The 23,731-nt window shown below is 37.7% G+C and overlaps 1 protein-coding gene across 1 annotated transcript; it reads right to left on the reverse strand.

Annotated features, from left to right (window-relative positions):
* Positions 1–9,056: 9,056 nt before the first annotated feature.
* On the reverse strand, positions 9,057–17,224 carry LOC118736242. The gene is made up of 2 exons (XM_036466332.1): positions 16,758–17,224; positions 9,057–9,393 (listed from the first exon to the last, which is right to left on the reverse strand). The coding sequence occupies exons 1-2, from the start codon at positions 16,763–16,765 to the stop codon at positions 9,057–9,059; spliced, it is 345 nt and encodes a 114-aa protein (XP_036322225.1). The 5' UTR covers positions 16,766–17,224.
* Between the last annotated feature and the right edge of the window lie 6,507 nt (positions 17,225–23,731).

A 23,731-nucleotide genomic window follows, 5' to 3' on the forward strand; every position in this document is an offset into this window, starting at 1 on the left:
TCGTTTTCCAATGGGCCGTATGAATAAAAATAAGCAATTGCTTTTTCTTAAAATTTCAGATCTTTTACTCAATTTATTCAAACAAAATTAAAGTAAAAGGTATGAAATTTTAAGAAAAAGCAATTGCTAGTTTTTATTCATACGGCCCATTGTGTATCAGTCTGCTATTTATGATACGTGGGCAGTCACATAGTATATGCTCTAAGGTTTCCTCCACTAGCTCACAAAAGGCTAGGGACCATGCAAGTGCATTTGGGCTCCACGCTTTGCGAGACAGTCAGCTTTCGTTGCCTTCAAACCCTTCATGTCCCGGAACCCACCACAGCGTTACGTTATTGTGAGCTTCCAAGTGGTCCGCAAACCTGCTGCCTTTTTAAAAGAGTCTAAGGCCTTTAACCTGCCTGACTATCCGACATAATATTTAATTTGGCCCCATTTGTCCTTCTGCACAGACGTCGATTGCGAAGACCAGACTTTCTGGAATTTTGGTGAAAATACGCCTGCACCATTACTCTCGTCATCCATTTTTGATCCGTCGGTATACCATGCTTGGCACCTTTCGGCAATCATAGTTATTCGTCAATCATCTATTATCGCGCGATTTTCAAAATTGGGGTGTCAAATTAAAGTGCTTGGCCTGTAGATATGCAATAAGGTTTTATTTTTTCAAAAAGAGTTGCCACCTGTTAAATAATTAAACTCAAGTTATTTACTAATCAATGCCCTCAGATCCGCACCGTCCGTTTGATTTTCAAAAGTATGGTACCAAATTAAAGGGCTTAAGGTGTGGATGTTCAGGAAGGTTTTACTTTTTCGAAAAAAGTTGCCACCTGTTAAGAAATTAAGCTCAAATTAATTAAAAAGTTAGATCAATTATTAAATATGGGTATCAATCGAAATGGTTTTGAAAAGGCTTTATAACTTAACTACGTATAGGATGGTTGCCACATGTTTAAAAAAATTTAATTAAATTTTAATTAAAGGAATTTGGTAAGTGAATAAGGTATCGCTATATGGGTGTCATACATAAGAGGTTTAAGAAGGTAGTAGTTTGAAAATATTTTGAATGGGGTTGCCACCTGTTTGAGAAGTCTAATTGAACTATTTTTTATGTGAAATATTAACGATGGACTTCAAATGAAAGAGCTTCAAGAAATACTTAGTTTGACAATTTACAACATTTTTTGATGTGTTTGAGGGTTGCCCCAATTTAAAGGGCTAAACTAATATTATTTAATAAGTTAAATGGATTACTAACCGATGGTTATGAATGGATATGGGTTTAAAAGCCTTTATTTCAGAACTATATTTAGGAGGGTTGCCACGTGATTAAAAATAAATTTCCACTTAATTCATCAGTTACTTGAAATATTTATAACAATAATAATAATTTATTTCTAAACTGCATTTAGGACAGTAACCATGTGCTTAAAAACTTTAAATTCAACTTAATTCATCAGTTAATTGAAATATGTATAGCAATGCCAGGCGGAAGATTTTAGTTGAAAATACTTTTAAAGGGGTTGCCACCTGTTTGAAAAGTTGAATTTGTTTTACTTATATGAAAGATACATAAATGAAATATCGAAACATTAGTGTCAAACGAAAGAGTTTTAAGAAAACAATAGGCTGATAATATTTTTTAATTAGAAATGCCACCTATTTTTTTAAGGTCATCACCTCTGCACCGTTATTTCGAATTTTCGAAATGAAAAGTGAAATTAAAGAACTGGGATTCTGATTCTACATCGATGTGCACAGGTTTTATTTTTTGAAGTTACAGGGAGATTTAAAATTTGATTAAATGAAGACCGACACCATGCGAGAACTCTCATCACTGAAAAATGGTTTAGATTAATCATTAGGAATATTTTAAGAGGTTTTTGAATAGGGTTTCACCTGCGTAAAAAAATTTAATTAAATGTTGGCGTTTTGACGCCATGTGGGTTCACTAGTAGTTACTATCACTTCACAGCAGTGCCTTTTCGGAATTCTGACCTTGTAGGGTTTGTAGAAGGATAACTCGATATTAGCCAAGAATGGCTTTAGAAAGACCAATAGGTTAGTTTTGGTGATATTCTTCAAGGCTTACAATGAAGTGGAAGGTGGACAATGGTGGACTATTCGCGTAAACAATGTTGCTAAAATGTCTGGAGATACATATTTTATATTTTTTCTCAAATAACTACTATTGTCGCGGAACCTACCAAAATCCAATCTAGCCTACCAACCTACCAAATAGAAAAAAAACTACCAGTTTTGGTAGGATAAGCCCATGTCTGGCAACACTGATTGGCATAAATATTAGAGCCAGTGTTGCCAACTTTTGATTTTCAAAAAGCACCAAAATCTTGGAAAAACTCGTTCTACCAAACTAAAAGCACCAAATTTTTTTTAATCAAAGGATGTTTTTTTAATAACAGTTTGTATTTAACAAAAGCAAAAAATTAACAATATTTACAAAAATACATACATAAATCAATACACAAAACGTGTTCGCTCATAACGATTGAATAGCCTCTACACATGCTATGATGACTCATGCTTACGACGTCATACCGAAGTACTATTAAAACTATGTAGTATATCTCGAGAAAGAAAAATCGAATCGCAACACACGAAAGTAATGCCCTAAGTAGAAATGAGCAAAAAATTTTATGTTTTCATTATATAACCACAAATATCGCAAAACCCCGTGTTTTTGGCAATCTGGGGGTAGGATATCTAATACTAGAGCAATGTGCGGCCAGATTTGGATTCAGCACCAAGAAACGGTGTGTTTTACTCAGGTGGTAAAAAAACAAAATTTGTACAAACAAGTAGAAAAGAAAAAAAGTAATACTTAACTTACCTGCGTACTAGCATTTTCAACGCGATTAGAATTCAACAAGGTGGGTTTGCAACTTCAGCTTTTTATTAATCATGGTTGTATTTTAGTGCATTTAGATTTGTATATTCTTGTAAATTCACCATCTTCGTGAGACACCGCACCGGTTTTAACTCTCTCGGAGTAATATTAGTTCAAAAAAGCACTAAAAAAGGCACTAGGCAATAAGTAATTTTTTTTTGCGTATTAATTGTCAAAAAGCACTAAATCTAGTGCTTAAAGCACCAACTTGGCAACTATGATTAAAGCTCTCTATTCTAGCCCGAACACAATGAAAACGACGAGCTACGGACCACAGCTGTCAAATTATTTAACACGTATTCTTATGTAGATAATTATTTTGGCGACGACCGAGCTACGCGACGACTGTGGTAGTGGCCAGCTTAGTTCTATTTCTATTTTTCCAGCGACACATAAGGTTCTTCCTCTTCTTTTATGTCAAACTCATACAAATACATGATGTCGCTGGCGCGTTCATAAAATTCATGTAGCCATCGACAAAGCGTTTAGATAATAAGATAACAAATTGGAAGCTGTAGCCCGTAGCTCGTCGTTTTCAATGTGTTCAAAACTTTACGTTAACTCTAAAGGCCGGTCCACATAAAACTTTGGCGTTGGCTTTGGCGTTGGCGTTGATTAACAGCTGACTATGAATATACACAATTATATAGACTTGTCCACATATCAACGGCAACGCCAACGCCAAAGTTAACGCACACAGAAAGATGGGCATCTCGTCATCTTTTAACGCGCGTTGTCAATCAGCTGTTGCAAATAAATAAAATTATGTAAAATATTTTTAATTTTTAATCAAGTCTGGGCAAGAAATATAATTTTTCATGCACTTATTGATGTGAAATATTAATTTATCTGTCGTTAGTATGTTAATTTAGTGGTCAAAGCATTCGCTGCCAAGCGTTCATTGTAGCAAGGCAAGCATACTTTTAACGTGCGTTCTGTCAAACAACGCCAGCGCGAAAGCCAACGCGAAAGTTCTATGTGGACCGGCCTTAAGAAAGAAATGCATAACTTTGACTTCAAACTTAGATGGAAAAATAAAAGCTTACCTCCGCCAAAAATCGTTACGTAAGTGGTCGCATGAGGTCGGGACTTAAGAGACCCATGTGTACACGCCGATGTTGTGATCGTGACTAATTTACGTACACCACGGAGAGTTAGGAAGCTAGAAAGAACGCGATCGCGCTCCAAGCATTTTTGAAGTCTATACATCTTTGGTTTCGGTAGGGGTAAAATTTGCGAAGCTGTAACGCATAGCCCAGCAGAAAATTGCGAAGGGCTGATTTGCCGCTATTTGAACTTGACGGCGCGATTGTTATTGTTAATTCTATACATTAATTTGTTAATTCCCCCTGTGCTTAAAAAAGCTTGTCGCGCGAATAGCAAACCGGCATTTAAATATCTACATACATACATACATATACATACATACCTAACCAATTATGCATGTACGCTGAATTCGCCGACAAGCTTTTTTAAAAGCGAAGTAAATTAGTACAAATTGTTAGTAATTTTCATTAGAGTTTGAATAACTCCTTTCACTAAATGGCTTTTAGTAACTTTACCGAGACCTTAACTTATTTTATTTTATTCATTTTAGTGCAGTTTTGACAAAATTTTCTTGCTAAAAAAAATCTTTTGTTACACTACTTCATTTTATTCCTTTGATTGTACAGGTTAAATAAAAGCTTCTTTTTAAAAAAATATTTTTTTTACATTATTTTATTTTATAATTTTTAGTCCATTTATAAAAGCATTGTATATTAAAAAGTGTTATTTTATTTTATGTACAAAATTTTGCAATAGATATTAAAATAATTCAACTTGCAATGAAAGAGAACAGAAGACTTGGCAAGCAAAAAGTTGTTTGCTTACGTTTTGTATAAACATACATATGTACATATAGCAGCAGGTAATTTTATTTAAAGAAATGGCGTGTCGTCAATTTCCGTTGTAGCATGGCATATATTTAGGCGCAATATTTAACTTCTTCTGTCGGGGCGACATCTGGAGTCTTCTAATTCTTACAACGAGGTTCATATCGGGACTACGTTGATATCTAGAATTTGCCACAAATAGCTTTGCTACGCTATCGCCGGCAGCTTTAACAATTTTATAGTGGTTTTACGTTCTTTGGCAAATTACGCCCTGTTAGCCATAAATCGTACTATTTTTTGACTTTGAATCAACACCCCTAGACCATATGGGGAATTCATTTATATTTTAAATTGCATTGTCTCTAACTTGTCGGGAAGTTAGTTTAAAATCGATTGGAAATTTCAGCGATTTCCGCGGGATGACCAAGTTAAATAAAAGCTTATAAAAATGAGTAGCTTGATTATTTGTGCTGAGGAGTTCATAACGACAACAAAGAGTAGTTTGTTTATTAGCACTGAGGACTTGCTAATGACAACAATGATGTGTTTATAAAAACAAAAATAAGCAGTTTGGTAGTTTCTAGAGCAGAGCAGATATATTTTTCATTAATCAAAGTTTTCAATTAGTAAGAAGAGGTAAAATATTATACCGACAAGGGGAAAGTGCTCAGTTTTATCCCATCGCCCGAACAAAAATGAGTATTTTAATAAGCCCTTTTGTAATTAGTGATAATGATAAAATGAGCACATATTTGATGCTCAGCTGTCTTGCAGGGTATGCATGTGTATACAAACTTAAGTTTGTATGTACATACATATGTATGAACTCATTTGTTGCAAGTGGTTTTGATATTCGTAGCATGGTTTTAGGTATATGTTTAGTAGTCTATATGTGACCTGGTCTACGAAAAGGGAGCTTACGTGCGAAAAAAGTTTTCTGTGAAAAAGCTGTTAAAAGTGAAAATCATCTCATCTTCCATCCGAATCAACCAAAAAGTGAAAATTGATTTTTTTGACACCTAAGCCCCCTTTCCGTAGACCAGGTCACATATTAATAAAAATGTTGTGTTCATATGTCACGGTCGTCAAAACTCGAGAACGGCTGAACCGATCTGAATAATTGTATTGTTCGGTGTAATACCAGAACCAATGGCGGTATTCATAGTCCAGCAACTAAGTCTTAAAATTTACCTCTATTCATAGTCGCATTTCAGACTTCTACTAAGTAGTTTCGACTTAGTTTACGATATAGAAAAACGAGTGTGAAAATGTATCGATTTTTCTTTACGATATTTTGGAAAAATTACATTTTTATTAAATAATGTCAAGTTTGATCATCCGTTTATGTAATTTTTATTTTCATTGCATGATTATGCAAAAGAATAAGGTATCATTTTCTTGTTAATTGTGTGAAATAGCCAGACCCAGAAGAAATCTTATGCATACAACATCGCTGTTGGTGGCATGAGCTTGCTGCTGTGTATACATGCCAGTATAAATGAACCTTCATTTCCATTTAACACGCGTGGTTTCTCAGAGCGTATATGGTATTGAAAATGGGCGAAATCGGACTTTAACCACGCCCACTTCCCATATAACGGTAATTTCCAGAAATACGAAAACTGCGATATTTTAGTAACTACTGAAGATAATTCACTCAAAATTGATATTTACAATAATTTTTAGACGAAAAATAAGAATATTATACATTTTTGGAAAATGGGCGTAGCCACGCCCACTTATGGTTACATGTGTATATCTTGGTAACCGCTGCACCAATTTCTTCCAAACTGGGCACAGTTGTTGGCCTTCGCACAACATACCAAATGGTGGAAAATTTCTAAAATCGCTCAATAGCCACGCCTACTTCCCATATAACGGTAATTTTTAGAAATACGAAAACTGCGATATTTTAGTAACTACTGGAGATAGTTCACTCAAAATTGATATTTACAATAATTTTTAGACGAAAAAAAAGAATATTATAAATTTTTGGAAAATGGGCGTAGCCACGCCCACTTATGGTTACATGTGTATATCTTGGTAACCGCTGCACCAATTTCTTCCAAACTTGGCACAGTTGTTGGCCTTGGTACAGCATAAAAAATCGCCGAAACTTTTTAAAATCGGACAATAACCACGCCCACATCCCATAAAACGGTAATTTAGAGAAATACAAAATCTTCGATAAATCAGTAACTGTTGAAGCTAAATTATTCAAAATTGATACTTGCAACAATTCTTTACCAAGAAATACGTTTATGGTAAGATTTTGGAAAATGGGCGTGGCGCCGCCCACTTATGATCACATATATGTATATCGGTAACCGTTCTACTAATTTGTACCAAACTCGGTGTGGTTATTGTGCTTGCCACATATAAGCAAAACGTTGAAAATTATTGAAATCGGACTAAAATAACGGCCGCTTCTCATATAACGGTAAATTTCAGAAATGCTTGAAACTTCAATATTTCGAAATTGAAGGACGCTAATTTACTCAAAATTGATACACCCCGGCTTACCATCTAGCGGAAGGTTTCGGAAAGGTGAAAAAACATATCTTTAATACTTGCGCCGGGTATTTAATGTTCGGTTCCGCCCGAACTTAGACTTTCTTACTTGTTCTAATACATTTCAATATACGGGGACATACAAACAAGTAGCATTTACATATTCAAATGCATATCTTGTAAAAGCCCGTTTGTGCTGAAAATAGTATCGCACCACACGTCCGTTCACTAAAATTTTTGTACAGGACTGAAAATATTACAAAAATTCCACTTCAAATTTATCAAGAAATATATTTAAAACAACGAAACGTACATTCGCTTGCAATTCGCTAGAATTTGAATTTATTCGTGGAAATTCATGACTACGCATGAATTGTTCACACTAACTCACTCATATAGCAAGCATCCTTCAAGAATGCATACAACCGATTTCTACTGGGGAACAACCGCAGTGATGTGAAGTCGATGTAGTAGATATCTAAATGTTGTGCACAAATTTACTTTAAAAGAACTAGCGTGAAACTGACATATTATTTGAGAATTTATTTTAATTATTCCAATTCTAAAATTGTGATGTAGCTTTATTCGAATTGTAATACGCATTTAATTTCATCTCCCGATTAAAATGGAGCGATCATTATAAATTTTAATGGGAGAATATTCAATATTATCAAAATCACCCTCTACCAACTTAATTTTTACATATTTCGTCTGTTTTCCCTTAATTTGATAAAATACTTCTTCCTAGTTACGACTTAGTTGCAGCTGCAGCCGAAACTAAATTTTAAGTTGGTACTTAGCCAGAAAAGTCGAAACTAAGGCGACTATGAATAGCTTTAGTTGTGACTTAGAATAGTTTCGACTTAGTTGAGTGCTAAATATGACTATGAATATGCGCCAATGATATCGCAAAAAATTTGAGGGTTGCCACATATTTGAAAATTTTTAAACCCAATTATATTGATAAAATAAATAAATCATTACAATATGGGTACCAAATTAAAGAGGTTTAAGAAAGATAACTGCTGGAAATATTGTTGATGAGGGTTGCCACCTATTTCAAAATTTTAACTCAGTCAAAATGATAAAATAAATGAAATATTGACAAATGGGTGTCAAACTAAAGAATTTTAAGAAGGCTTACAGCCGAAAGTATGTTTTTTGAGGGTTGCCACCTGTTTGAAAATTTAACTAAAGTACATCGACAAAATAAATTAAATATTACAATATGGGTATCAATTGAAAGACGTTTAAGAAAGATAATTGTTGGAAATATTTTTGAGAAGGGTTGCCACCAATTTTAAAATTTTAACTCAGTTAAATTGACAAAGTAAATGAAATATTGCTATGTGGGTATCAAACTAAAGACTTTTAAGAAGGCTTACAGTCGAAAATATTTTAAAGGAGTGTTGCCACCTGTTTAAAAATTTAGCGTAATTTAATTGATAAACTAAATTGTTTTGGGGTTAGCTTCACCGCGTAATTAATAACACGTACTGTTTTTTTGGTTGCACTAATTAAAAATTCAATTTTATTTTTCTGTGACAACAAATACAAGAACGGGATGAAAAATCGAAAAAATAATACGCGAGCAGGCTTCCAAAATGTACGCGGCGGCGGTGGTTCTTCGACTGTGTCGATGTTGCTGTGTGTGCGGTGACGTTGCCTGTCGATAAGGCAGCCGTGTGGTCCTTTGGCCACACTGACACGGCGTTGCCAGAGCGCCGCGTTGGCGGAGGTGGAGACTTATTCGCAGAACTCGATCATGTTCTCAACATGCCGCCCCCCCCCCCCTGATGCGTTGTTGATTTTAGGGCGGCATCTAACTTGTCCAGGGCCGCCTTTGCTTCAGCTACCAGTCGCCGGAGTTCCTGTTGGCGTAGAAGCGTGTGATGACCCAGCGAGCATTGACGGCAGCTGGACGCGGAGTCACACGCCCCCGTGGTGTGCGAAACGGCGAGGCAATTAATGCAGTACCGATGAGTCCGGGCGCACTCGTACCTCTCCTCCGGCTTCATCGCTAAGAACGCCCGGCACTGCCTCAGTACATGACGTTGACCACACAGACGGCACTTTTGTGGCTCTGGCTTTTTGCGGGTTCTGTAAGGACAGAAATAGATAGAAAGGACGATTGGATCAAGTATTTACTAAAAATGGGTGAGAAGAAAATACGTTGATAAAGGGTAGCTGTTATGTGTTTATAGATACGGCTAAAGGGTAACTAATAGTGGGATACAAGCTGTAGAGTACGATGGGTAAGCATAGCGTTAGGCGGTTGTAACACACACAGTTTCGTAATGTTTCGGGTAATGGTTCCATTTTGAGTTTTTATTTCTACAACACGAACGTTTTTATCTGGACCCGGATGCAATTGGATTACACGCCCAAAACGCCACTCATTGGGGGGTAATAAATCGTCTTTTATTACCACTAGATCACCTTCTTCGATATTCTGCTGTGGGCGCTTCCATTTGTAGCGTTTATGCAGCTCCTTGAGGTACTTGGTCTTCCATTTGCCATTTGTTGATCAAAGAAAGATGTTCAACGTTTTGTTCGGGTAGTGATAGGAGTGGTGCTCCGCGTAAGAAATGTCCTGGGGTTAACACAAGGGGATCCCTCGGATCTTCTGACATAGGGGAGAGCGGTCTGGAATTGAGGACCGCCTCTATCCGAACTAGAAGAGTAGCGAGTTCCTCAAACGAGAATTTTTGACCCCCCGCTACTTTTGTAAAATGAGAATCCATGAAGGGCATATCTTTCTGCGACGTCTGTAGCTGCTGCATTGAGGAACGTGGCGAAATCTCGTTGTAGTGCTCGTTGGGCACCAACGAAGGTTTTCCCATTATCGGAGAGGATCTGGTGAGGTATGCCACGACGTCCGATGAACCATGCAAAGGCTGCGTTAAAGGCGTTCGTGCTGAGGTCGGAACACAGCTCTAAATGAACGGCCTTTGTCTTCACATATGAAGCTCGTCGAAGTGGGGACGATTTTACTAAGAACGGGCCAGCGAAATCGACTCCTGTTGTGTGGAAGGGCAAGGAGTATGTTGATCTCTCGGGTGGCAAGGCTACCATTACCTGCGACCTCATCTGCTGTTTATAGATGGTGCAAGTTTTGCAATGAAATATACACTTTTTTACTTTCCTCTTTAAACGGGGGATGTAGTACTCTTGCTGTACCATCCGGACCATCAGCTGTTTCTCCACATGTAGTAGGGTCGAATGGAGAAAGTCTAAAAGAAGACAGCAAAAACGAGAGTTTTCGGGTACAATAATTGGGTGCCGTTCATTGTAGCTGAGGGCGGCATAGGAAAGTCGACCATTTACTCTCATTATTCCTGCTTTGTCCAACAGTGGGTTTAATGTCAAAAGGGGGCTCTTTCTGCTGACTGGCTTCGAAGCTTCCAGCAGAGCTATTGTGTCCCCATAATGAGTTCGTTGGGTTTGGATGATGAGTTTGACTTCCTCTTGGGTTAGGGTAACTGTGGCTGGGATTAATTGTTTTCGTGCCTTCCGAATGAAACGAAACATATAGGCGTCGGTTCTGAGCGCGCGAGAAAACGACGAGAACCGGTCGAGTATATCCATATCCTTGTCTTCCATGGTGTGAAATACCTCTACGCGTCGCTTTTCCGGGGGTCTGGAAGGTGGGACACAGCTTTCGGCCACGATGTTGACGACCGTATGAGCCAGTTGGGTCCTTCCCACCATAGTGGACATCCCACCAAGTCCTGTGGTTTGCAGCCTCGTGTGCCCAAATCCGCTGGATTGTCATTGCTGGAAACATGTCGCCAAATCGCATTGCTCACGTTTTGGAGAATTTGGGACGTTCGATTGGCTACATAAGTTTTCCAAGTATGTGGAGGTTTTTCTAGCCACGCTAGTACTATGGAGGAATCGCACCAAAGTACGAGTTCGTGGGAGGGTAAATTGAGCTCATCTCGATGTTGCTTTACTAACTTGGAGAGTAGTACTGCCCCGCAGAGTTCTAACCGTGGAAGACTTACGGTTTGTAAGGGTGCTACCTTGCTTTTAGCGGCTAACAAATGCGATGAAAACGTGTTTTCGCTATTTTGTACTCTTAAATAGATGCAAGCACAAAAGGCTTTTTCGGAGGCATCTGAAAATCCATGCAGTTGGATGGGTTTGTCGGGGGTATACTGTACCCAACGCGGAATATTAATGTTCCCAATTTTGGGTAAATTTTCGTAAAAGGCATTCCATTTTTGAAGGGCCCCGGGTTTGATGTTCTCGTCCCAATCAGTTCCCTCCATCCAGAGTTGCTGTAGCAGCATTTTTGGAAGGATCATTATTGGCGTTAGCCATCCTGCGGGATCGAACAATTTCGCTACTGCTGATAAAATCTGTCTTTTTGTGCATGAGTGCGCTGCTAAAAGTAGGTCGTATGCATATGTAAAGGTGTCTGTTAGAGCATTCCATTGGATTCCGAGCGTTTTTGTGGAGCTTGCATCTTGATATTTGAGAAAATCGACATCTCATAGATCTGAGTCGTGAATTGGCTCTAAAATTTCCGGGTGGTTTTCCGACATTTTTCTCAAAGGGAATCCTGCTGATTTCAGGGCTTCGGTAACTTGGGTCATCGCGTTTAGAGTGGACTGTATATCGTGACCACCTGATAGAATATCATCAACATACGTTTCATGTAAAAGTATGCTTTTTGCGAGCGGATATTCGCTTTGGCAGTCTTCAGCGAGTTGGTGTAGGGTTCTTATTGCCAAATATGGTGCACAATTAACACCAAATGTGAATGTCTTCAGTCGAAAATCTTCTATAGGCATATTAGGGTCTTTGCGAAAGACGATTCGCTGGAAATCTTGGTCTTCTTTGTGAACTAGTATTTGGCGATACATTTTTTCTATGTCGCCGTTGAATACGAACCTATATAGTCACCATTTGAGAATAACGAGCATTAGGTCGTTTTGTAGTATGGGGCCTGTGTGGAGAATGTCGTTCAATGAATTGCCAGAGTGAGATAATTTGGAGGCGTTGAAGACAACTCGCACCTTTGTGGTTTTGCTGTCTGGTTTTATGACAGCATGATGGGGTAAATAAAAGGAAAAATGTTTCCCGCTTTTTACTATTTCTTGAGGGGAGGCGTGTTCCATGTGATCCATGGTCAAGTATTCATTTAAGACTTCAAAATATTTCTCTCGTAGTTCATGTTTCCTTTCTAGGGTCCGCTCGATGCTGATGTACTGCTGCTGTGCTGCTGTTCGGGAGTGACCGAGTGCCAGGTTTTCCGGGAATTCCGCTTTGAATGGCAATTTTACTACATAGCGTCCATCTTCTTGGCGGATTGTGGTTGTCCTGTATAGCATTTCGCAGTATTCGTCATCTTCTGATCGTGGCTGGGTGGGGCGAACTTCTTCCTGTTCCTATTACCACATCGATTTTAGATAGTGTCAAACAATCAGGGTCAGCCAATGTTAAATCCGCCAATTCTCCGAGATCGATACTTGATACTTTGGCTGTGGGCAAGAAGTGAGTGAGTTTTGGCAGTATTATTGCTTGTGCGTCTACTTTTAGGGCTAAATCTGATGAACAAAATGTTATTTCGCAGATCTCATTTGAGTTTCTTACCACCATTCCACCCATTCCGGATATTTGATGTAGAGACTTTCTTGTGGGTAGGCCAAGGAGCTTTTGTATACGGGATGATACAAAAGTTTTTTGGGAACCTTGGTCTAGTAGGGCGCGAATTTTATGGAATTCGCCAGCAAAGTATATGGGGACTATTGCTGTTGGTAGTAGGGTGGTTCCTTTGTCACTCGAAAAGTGAGTGGAAACTTTGTTTGTCTCCTGTGCGGGACTTGCGGCTGACGACGCCCTTGCGGCGGCTTTCGATGATGAGGGCCGCTCGCTGTCCGTTCTGCTAAGGGTGTCGGCTTGTGGCCTGGGCTGCGTATGATGTAAAGAGTGATGCCTCTTTTGGCAATAGACGCACGTGAAACTGCTCTGACACTCATTCTTGAGATGTGAAAAGGAAAGGCAATTTTCGCAATAATTGTTTTCTCTCACGAATTTTAGGCGGTCTGATACTGAAAGATTTTTAAACCTGACGCAAGATTTCATCGCGTGGTTTTGATTACATAATCTACAAGAGACGGTTTTGTTGAACTCCGTATGATATGCATGAGCTCTATTTTTATTGAGGGGGGTCGAGTTGTGATTCACCGTTATTGGTGTAAAATTCGAAAATTGGGGTCTTGCCTTGCCTGGTCTATAGGTACTTAACCTTTCTACTACCTCGTATCTGCTGGTCAGAAATTTGTGCATATCTGCCCAAAGCGGTAGTTCCTTCCGGGAGCTGAGGGACTGTTCCCATAGCGAAAGGCTTTCACTTGGCAGTTTGGATGAACACAGGTATACCAGGATTGGGTCCCAGTCCGTTGTTGGGATTCCTTGTGTTGCTAGGATTGACATGCAATTGTTGATTGTGGTCTGCATATTCTGTAGTTGTTCTCCGTTTTCTGTGTATATTGCAGGCAGGTTTAATAGGGTTTTCAGCTGGTTGTCGACCAATATCCTACGATTTTCGTACCGTGATCTCAACGCCTCCCATGCAAGCTCGAAATTTTTTTTGCTTTACCATGAGCCCCGCTTGTCCCTTTGTTTTTAGGCGTAGGTGGTAAAGTTTTTGAGCAGGTGTTAGTTTTGGGTGGTTTTTATAGACTGCCGTGAACATGTCTCTGAATGCTGGCCAGTCTTCGTACCCACCGTGGAAGACTTCGGTGTCGCACGGTGGTACCTTAAGATAAAAACCATCGGAGTGGGAATCATTTATAGGGTGGTTGGAAGCTGCTTGTTGGCTGGTGCTAGCAGTACTAAAAAGCTTTAAAGCTTCTAAAATTTCGGATTTACATTTTTGATAGCTTTCCATGCATTTAGCGAATTTCTGTTCGACAGAGCCGCTTAGTTCTCTATAGCTATCGGAGAAGCTGATTTCTCTATGGGACTCTAGCGCCTTTGCCCATGTTTTCTCAAGGTCCTCTAATTTTACCTTTAGTAAAAATTCAGACAAGTCGGTTGCTTGAGAAGGGGACCATTTTGAACAGTAAACCTCTAATTGGTTACTGGCATAAATAAATTATTTTAAACAGTGGTCAGCAGATGTACGGGGGCTCGTATTCTCTGCAGTCTTTGGCATTTTCGCTAATTTTTTCTTCTTTGGTTAAAAATTAGTGAAATAAAATTGAAAATCTTGATAGAATGAAATTTGATTATACTTTGATATGTGTATTTATGATTGTTCGCTGGGTTGTGTTTTATTTCGAGTCCCGCTGTTTTGTTTGCTGGGATAATATGCACTTGTCTCAGCGCGTCTGACTACAAGCAGAAATATGTATATAGGCGTGTGGTTTGTTGTTGGCTCTGGGTTGAGCAAATTGAAAACCAAAAATATTTGCCGATAATAACTGTGGTGTACCAATGCCCTTTCAAATGCTGTGCTAATATGTATGAACTTGTCGATATAACAAAGTACATGTATGTAAAATATGTATGTAAATATGTCGCCGGTGATGACGTGATGTTGTTTTCCTCAATTCCCTGCTGCTATGTGCATACACTTACTTTGTTAGGGTAGGTTTTGCTAGCGTAATCCACTCACCAAGTGCGTTGGATTGCGTACAATATTGTTTTTGGTATGTTTTATTGCGAATACATATATGTATGTATGTTATAAATGGGCAGTGGTAGCCCTGCAAAAATCGTTGGACCATGTAGTCTATTTGTGGTAAATTGGAGTACTTACAAAAGTGTTCCTCTGTCATGCTGTAGCGGACCAACTCGTGTCTCTACGCCAGCTTATTGTTTGTTATCCGATCACTGCTCGTGTTTTAACGAAATGTGATTGAAGTTGAGCATTTGAAAGCACATTTGCATGTCTGGCTGTAGCTGAACGTGTAGAGATGTTCGCTGTTAGTTCTTAGCTCCCAGCATGTTCGGGCTCGAATGCTGTCAGAGGCAACATGTACTTTTTAATTTTTGTCTTGTTTTTTATTAATTTCGAAAAAGCATTTGAGAAGTGAAGAACAAAGGCGTGTCCAAACGAAAAAATATAAAAACAATGCCATTGTTAATATGTTGGAGTAGTTTTGTGCTACTCTGATGTAATGCAGGGATGGCGTATATGGTCCTGCCCTAGGACATCGCAATGTTAATTGGACCATATTTTTTATATGAATTGTGGTTAATTTTGGTGTACTCTTTGGTCCTTAGGGAGTACTCTTTACACGCATGCATTGAGTAGTCGCGATTTTTGCAGGGAGGGAGTACTCTTTACACGCATGCATGGAGTAGTCGCGATTTTTGCAGGGAAATCTGATGCTGGAGATTTCGAAGTTCCGTTATTATAAGAGCAACGAACTTAAGCGTGGGTGCCTATATGCATATGTACATATGTTAGATACATACATATATATATGCTTATATTGGCAACAGGTGCTTGCTGAGCATCGAACTTATTGTTTTTTTTTTTTTTTTTTTTGGGTACACTTATGTATATTGAGATAGCGGTGAGCACATAAACTGGGCAACGGGTTATTCGTTAGAAGGAATAAAGAAATATATAGCTAATTTTGTTCACCGTTTTTTTTGCAATAATTTTTGAGAAAGAATAAAAACGCTTGTATGTAAAGGAAATGCGCTTGACAACGGATTTTTTGTCTTGGGTTTTCTGGTAGATACATATGTACATGCGTATAAAGAAAGGGTGCAAAATTAACGATTTTATGTACATAAATATTTGTACAGTTGTGAACTAAAATTATTAGCTATAACGGGGTCCGTAATTTCTGATCGGAGGGTAATATACATATGCATATATAATTCAATATATGTATTTTCAATATGTACCCTGCAAAAATCGTTGGACCATGTAGTCTATTTTTGGTATATTGGAGTACTTACAAAAGTGCTCCTCTGTCATGCTGTAGCGGACCAACTCGTGTCTCTGCACCAGCTTATTGTTACCCGATCACTGCTCGTGTTTTAACGAAATGTGATTGAAGTTAAGCATTTGAAAGTACATTTGCATGTCTGGCTGTAGCTGAACGTGTAGAGATGCTAGCTGTTAGTTCTTAGCTCCCAGCTTGTTCGGGTTCGAATGTCGTCAGAGGCAACATGTAATTTTTAATTTTTGTTTTTGGTTTTTATTCATTTCAAAAAAAGCATCTGCGAAGTGAAGAACAAAAGCGTGTACAAACGAAAAAATATAACGACAATGTCATTGGAGTATGTTAGGAGTAGTTTTGTGCTATTCTGATGTAATGCTGAGATGGAGTATATGGTCCTGCCCTAGGACATCGCAATGTTAATTGGACCATATTTTTTATATGAATTGTGGTTAATTTTGGAGTACTTCTTGGTCCTTCGGGAGTACTCTTTACATGCATGCATGGAGTAGTCGCGATTTTTGCAGGGTACATGTGGGTATTACTCACTCAGACATTAGTGTACTTGTTTCTTGTTGTTGTTGTTCCGGACTTTGTTGTTGGTGTTGAGCCGTTTTAGTTCCTGTTGCTACTCTTGATGTTTCGTTGTCTTTTTACTCCTTTCGTTGTGTGTTCGTATAAATCCTCGGTCTTTTGTTTTAATTTAAAATAATTTTTATTTATTTTAGTTTTTTTCTTCAAATATGTGTTCGTGTATGTATGAGTTTTGAACTTTCCAAATATGTATACTTTTTGTTTCTTTAATGTTCTTTAATTTGTGTTACTATGTATTTTTGAAATTTTGTAACCGTGTCTATTTTCGCTTGGTAAACGTTTTATGTTTTTGTACACTTTTTTACGTCACCCGTATATGTGTGTGGTATAGGAAGCCCGGTTTGTGCCACAGCTTTATTAAATAAATAATGCACTACACTTATTTATGTTTGTATGTATGTTTAAATTTGATTTTGTGTTTTCTTCCTTAACTTTAGGATTTTTATTTTTTTTGTACGCCGGTATGTGCACTGCACTTATGTACGTATGTACATATCGATGTTAAATGTTTGTTAAATTTTTTTATTTCAATGTCGCGGGTTGCTTTTTTGGCACCAAAGGACCATGTTTTGGGGTTAGCTTCACCGCGTAATTAATAACACGCACTGTTTTTTTGGTTGCACTAATTAAAAATTCAATTTTATTTTTCTGTGACAACAAATACAAGAGCGGGATGAAAAATCGAAAAAATAATACGCGAGCAGGCTTCCAAAATGTACGCGGCGGCGGTGGTTCTTCGACTGTGTCGATGTTGCTGTGTGTGCGGTGACGTTGCCTGTCGATAAGGCAGCCGTGTGGTCCTTTGGCCACACTGATACGGCGTTGCCAGAGCGCCGCGTTGGCGGAGGTGGAGACTTATTCGGAGAACTCGATCATGTTCTCAACATAAATGATATATGAAAATATTGATTTTAAATTTAAGAGGTTTAAAAAAGATAACTGCTGGAAAAAATTTTGAGTAAAGTTGCCGCATCTTTCAAAATTTAAACTCAGTTATTTTGATAAAATAAATGAAATACGGAAATTTGGGTATCAAACTTTAGATTTTTAAGAAGGCTTACAGTCGAAAATATGTTTGAGGAGGGTTGTTATCTATTTGAAACTTTAACTCAATTTAATTGATAAAATAAATAACTTATTATATAGGTGTCAAATTAAATAGGTTTCAGAAAGATAACTGTTGAAGGGTTGCAACCTATTTGAAAATTGTATTTCAATTAAATTGATAAAATAAATGAAGTATTGCCATGTGAGGGTTGCCGCTTGGTTGAAAATCTGACTAAATTTAATTGATAAAACAAATGGTATATTACAATATAGGTACCAAATTAAAGAGGTTTAAGAAAGATGACTGTAGGAAATATTTTGGAAGAGGTCTGCCACCTATTTGAAAATTTTATCTCTGTTAAATTGACTAAATAAATGAAATATTGCAATGTCGGTAACAAGCTTTAGATTCCTAGGAAGGTTTACAGCCGAAAATATATTTGAGGAGGGTTGCCACCGGTTTGAAAATTTAACTCAGTTTGCATAATTGATAAAATAAATGACCCTATTAAAAAAAAGGTATTAAATTAAAGAGGTTTAAGGTAGATGGCTGTTGGAAATATTTTTGAGGAGAGTTGCCACCTTTTTGAAAATATGAACTCGATAGCTTAGTATGTTGCACCAATATAAAGCGATAAAATAAATAAACCAACGAAAAATTAGTATATTAACATTATTTATGTATGGATATGTACAAATGTAAAGCGGATACGGGCGATAGGTGGCGGCTGACGGTCGTTCCTGGTTGAATAGGGGAAAATAAGTATCCGCGCTCTTTTCAATAGAATTGAGTTCAACCTCAAAGCAGTAAAACTGTTACATATGTATATTATTAAGCTTTAAGGTGGACCGTCTTGGATTGATTAAATAAATGAAATATTGCAATGTGGGTATCAAACTAAAGGGTTTTAAGAAGACTTGCAATGGAAAATATATTTGAGGTACACTATGGGTGCCAAACGAAAGGTATATGAAAAATCTTGATTTGGAAATATTTTTAATAGAATTATTACCTACCTAAAAGGAAAGACTGAAAGTATTGAAATTAAATTAAATATTACATAACTGGTTCCAAACGAAAAGTGTTTGGGAAAGCTTTACTAGAGACATTTTTTAAATCTTTCCACTTATCCAAAATCTGAAAAGTTTAAATATATATAGAATTTACAACATCTTATCAAACCAAGTGATCATATTATCAACGAAGAGCTGGTACACAAATTATTTAATTAAAAAAATTAATAAACAATTAATTTGTAAGCACAAAACACAACCGACTGCAATTCTGATATAAAAATTTAATAGTACCGGTAATTTTTTCATGATCCAATGATCGGATCTAAACCAAATTAGTATGGGATCATCTGGGAATCGGTGACGTGGTCCAAAGTTACGCGGTAACATACACAAAAAAAAATATTCCGACGAATTGATAGCCTTCTCCTTTTTTTGAAGTCGGTTAAAAACCACTGAAACAAATAACAAAATGATAAAAGAGTAACGAAAACAAAAAACTATCCCATGAAAAAATACTTAATGAAAACTTAAAATTGTTGGCACCATTCCCTAGCAATATAAATCAGTTAACTTTTAATCGTAAACAATTTCGTTTGGAGTTGCCATAGCCTACTACGCACGTGCGAATAAAGAAATTTTGAATAACATGAGAATATATTATTATGATTATGACTATCACTACTATTGTGAACTCCTATTCCCGATCAAAGATTCCCAAATTAAAGCGAAAGCAGAAGGGCATTCACGATCGCATGCTGCAAATGTTAAGATAATAAGAGCTGCGGAACTGTACCATACAGGAACATGTTTTAAAAGAGCGTGTTATTTCTGGTGACATCGACATCATCGGTAACAGAAATCGCGAAGTCTGTTCTGCCTTTTCCAAGCTGGATAAGGAAGCAAAGCTAATGGACCTGGTGGCAAACGAGGACAAGACGAAGCAGTATCTCCTGTCATAAAATAATGGGAAAGTGGTGAATTTCGTTTACTAGGGAACGCATTATCACCGATAAAAATATCAGCATGGAAATCCCACGCAGAATCACTCTAGCCAACATGTGCTTCTTTATACTGAGTAGGCAATTCGGGAGTAAAGTCCTCTCTCGACGGAGCAAACCACACTCCATAAGTCACTCATCATGTCCGAGCTGTTATATGGCGCAGAAGCTTAGACAATGATAACATTCGATGAGGCGGCTCTGGAGTATTCGAGAGAAAGATCTCGTGTAAGATTTACTGGCCTCTACGCATTGGCGATGGGGAGTACCGTAGATTATGGAACGATGAGTTGTATGAGCTTTACAACGAAATGTACATAGTGCAGCAAATGAAAATAGAGCGGCTCATCTAGCTTGGCCATGTCGTTCGAATAGGAACTGATGTTCCAGGTCTGAAAGTATTCAACTCGCAATCCGCTGGTGGTAGCAGAAAAAGAGAGAGACCCCAATGCAATGGAGAGACTAAGTGGAAAGGGACTTGGCTTCACGTGGCATTCCCAATTGGCGTCAGTTGGCACAGAGAGAAACAACTGGCGTGCTTTGTCGAACTCGGCCAAACTCGCGGTTACAGCTCCAAATAAGAAGAGGCAAATGATAAATCACAAAGTTAGGGGATCTTCTTTTTGGATGCGTCAGGAGGAACTAGGAAAACATTCCTTATCAGATGGATTCTGGGAACGGTTCGATCAAAACATTACATTATCTTAGCTATAACTTCGTCTGGAATTGCTGCTACATTGGAAGCATTGCTAATTCAACTCCTGAGCTGCCATTGAACATATAAATCATCGAAACTCCCACGTGCAATATTTCCAGAGCATCCCGTATGGAAAAAGTATTACAAAAATTTTAACTCATTGTTTGGGGTGAGTCCACCATGGCACATAAAAAATCGCTCGAGGTTCTTCATCGATTGTTGCGAGATTTGCGTGGAAACGTTCAACTATTCAGGAATGCATTGATATTGCTCGCAGGAGATTTTGGGCAAACATTGGTTTCGTTCCTATACTTTTCTGGATAAAACCCGTAAAACTGTCAAAAAGCAAAATTGCTCTCAAAGAAAGAGAGAAAAACCAAAAAGTACGGGAACGCTATTCGGGTAAAAACTGGTAAAATTGTCAAATACACCGTGGGCACCATTTTTTGTTTACATAACAGTTTTTTATCTTTTATCTTTTTTGCTCAAATATACCAGAAAATTAACAAAAATACTTACAAAACTTGATATTTCTTCACTAGGATATATTTGATAAGGTGAAAATGCAGATGCACTTTTGTTTTTGCTTATTGAAATTTGAAATCATTTGAAAAGCTGATGGTTTGACACTTTACAAGACAGCAAAAACTCTTCGTGGAAAATATTGCAACTTCTGACAAAGAGAGGGCCGATTTTACTCTCCCATTTTTCCCCCTAATTTACCAGAGTATTAAGTACGGGAACGTTTTCTGGTAAAATCCTGTAAACTCTTGCAACTTCTTGCGAGTTAGGGAACGCAACTATTGTCTGTAGTTTCTCGACTAACACTAGCGGACGAGATAAATGCTTGCCTGAAATAGTCAACATTGCGACAAGACGAACATACATACATACACTGCAGCCTAGGTATTTTTGCCATAATTACTGGACATTGGGAACGGAAAGCTACCAGTCAATGAGAGATTAAGACGAATTTTATTGTTTGATAATTTTTTCAACTTAGAAATATAGAAAGGAGAACTGATCGAAAAAATGTTGTTTAATTAAGAAAATTAATTATAGGAACTGGCTTAGTGAACGAGCTATTCTTGCTGCGAAGCACAAGGATGTCTTTCAACTAAATAACAGTGGTATTGACAGCAGTCGTTGCTTGAGCTGGTCTGCTCTTTCACCAGACTTCCAGAACTCAATAATAAGGTCAACCTTTGGAAAAGTATGGTTTAGATTTAGATGCCGATTGCTTCTCAGATGTTGCGTGTACCCATGTCGGCAAACCAAATATCCTTGATATGATGTGTGCACACAATTACTTATTACAAAATCAAATTCATATGAAACGTATGCTTTGTTTCGTTATTAAATTATCGTCCATGTAACAGGAATATGCCACAGCAAAGCGTGGCAGGGTACAGCTAGTATATTGATAAAAAAGCAAGGCGAACATTTTAAAACTTCTGAAATCATTTTAACTGGGTCCGTTGATAACTGATGAACATATAAGAATATATACATATATATATATATGTGCACATGTATGTATGACATAATAGCTCTGAACCAATACTTTTCGTGTAAAATCCTGTAAAAATGTCAAAGAGCAAAATTATGAAGTGGGAGTAAAAAGTGAATAACACCAAAAGTACGGGAACAAACAAAGCATCGAGTAAAATCTTGCAACTCCATTCTCTACACAACTCTAAAAAATCGCCCTCATTACATTGGAGTACGCGATCATTTTTCCCGTAACTTCCTGCAAGTTCGTATAAAAACCTGTAAGTTCATTGAGTACTGAATCAGAGCTAATACAAGATTCCACAAAGAGAAGACGAGAGTAAGAGGAAATGCCGAACACATGAATTGCGCTTCCCATTTTGCAAACAAAAGATGGTATGTTATATGTATTCATGACTTTAACGTAAACCTAGCGACAGATGAAGCCACAGATTAAATTCCTAAAAGAAAAACTAAATTTAGGAATATATACAAATAGAAAGGCTCAAACTACAAGCTCAAAAACAAAAATTAGTGCGGTGTTTTCTAGATATTTTAACGCCCTTCAGTCACAAGTATATTTTATCAATCATACCGAAAATTTCATGTATTAAAAAAATTAAAAATTAAAATTAATAAAAAAAATTAAACCGTTTTCGCTCTTAACTCACTTATCTGTAATTAGAAAAGGAGATTAGCCATACAAAAGTATAATTATAAAATAATCTCAGATCAAACCGATAAATTTTTGGTGATTTTTTAAGAGCTTGATAACTTTTTTTTAAAAAAAAACGCATAAAATTTGCAAAATCTCATCGGTTCTTTATTTGAAACGTTAGATTGGTCCATGACATTTACTTTTTGAAGATAATTTCATTTAAATGTTGACCGCGGCTGCGTCTTAGGTGGTCCATTCGGAAAGTCCAATTTTGGGCAACTTTTTCGAGCATTTCGGCCGGAATAGCCCGAATTTCTTCGGAAATGTTGCCTTCCAAAGCTGGAATAGTTGCTGGCTTATTTCTGTAGACTTTAGACTTGACGTAGCCCCACAAAAAAATAGTCTAAAGGCGTCAAATCGCATGATCTTGGTGGCCAACTTACCGGTCCATTTCTTGAGATGAATTGTTCTCCGAAGTTTTCCCTCAAAATGGCCATAGAATCGCGAGCTGTGTGGCATGTAGCGCCATCTTGTTGAAACCACATGTCAACCAAGTTCAGTTCTTCCATTTTTGGCAACAAAAAGTTTGTTAGCATCGAACGATAGCGATCGCCATTCACCGTAACGTTGCGTCCAACAGCATCTTTGAAAAAATACGGTCCAATGATTCCACCAGCGTACAAACCACACCAAACAGTGCATTTTTCGGGATGCATGGGCAGTTCTTGAACGGCTTCTGGTTGCTCTTCACTCCAAATGCGGCAATTTTGCTTATTTACGAAGCCATTCAACCAGAAATGAGCCTCATCGCTGAACAAAATTTGTCGATAAAAAAGCGGATTTTCTGCCAACTTTTCTAGGGCCCATTCACTGAAAATTCGACGTTGTGGCAGATCGTTCGGCTTCAGTTCTTGCACGAGCTGTATTTTATACGGTTTTACACCAAGATCTTTGCGTAAAATCTTCCATGTGGTCGAATAACACAGACCCAATTGCTGCGAACGGCGACGAATCGACATTT

Source organism: Rhagoletis pomonella, unplaced genomic scaffold (assembly GCF_013731165.1).
Source record: "Rhagoletis pomonella isolate Grant_MI unplaced genomic scaffold, Rhpom_1.0 Rhpom_scaffold_00003, whole genome shotgun sequence".
In the NCBI taxonomy this organism is placed as follows: Eukaryota; Metazoa; Arthropoda; class Insecta; order Diptera; family Tephritidae; genus Rhagoletis; species Rhagoletis pomonella.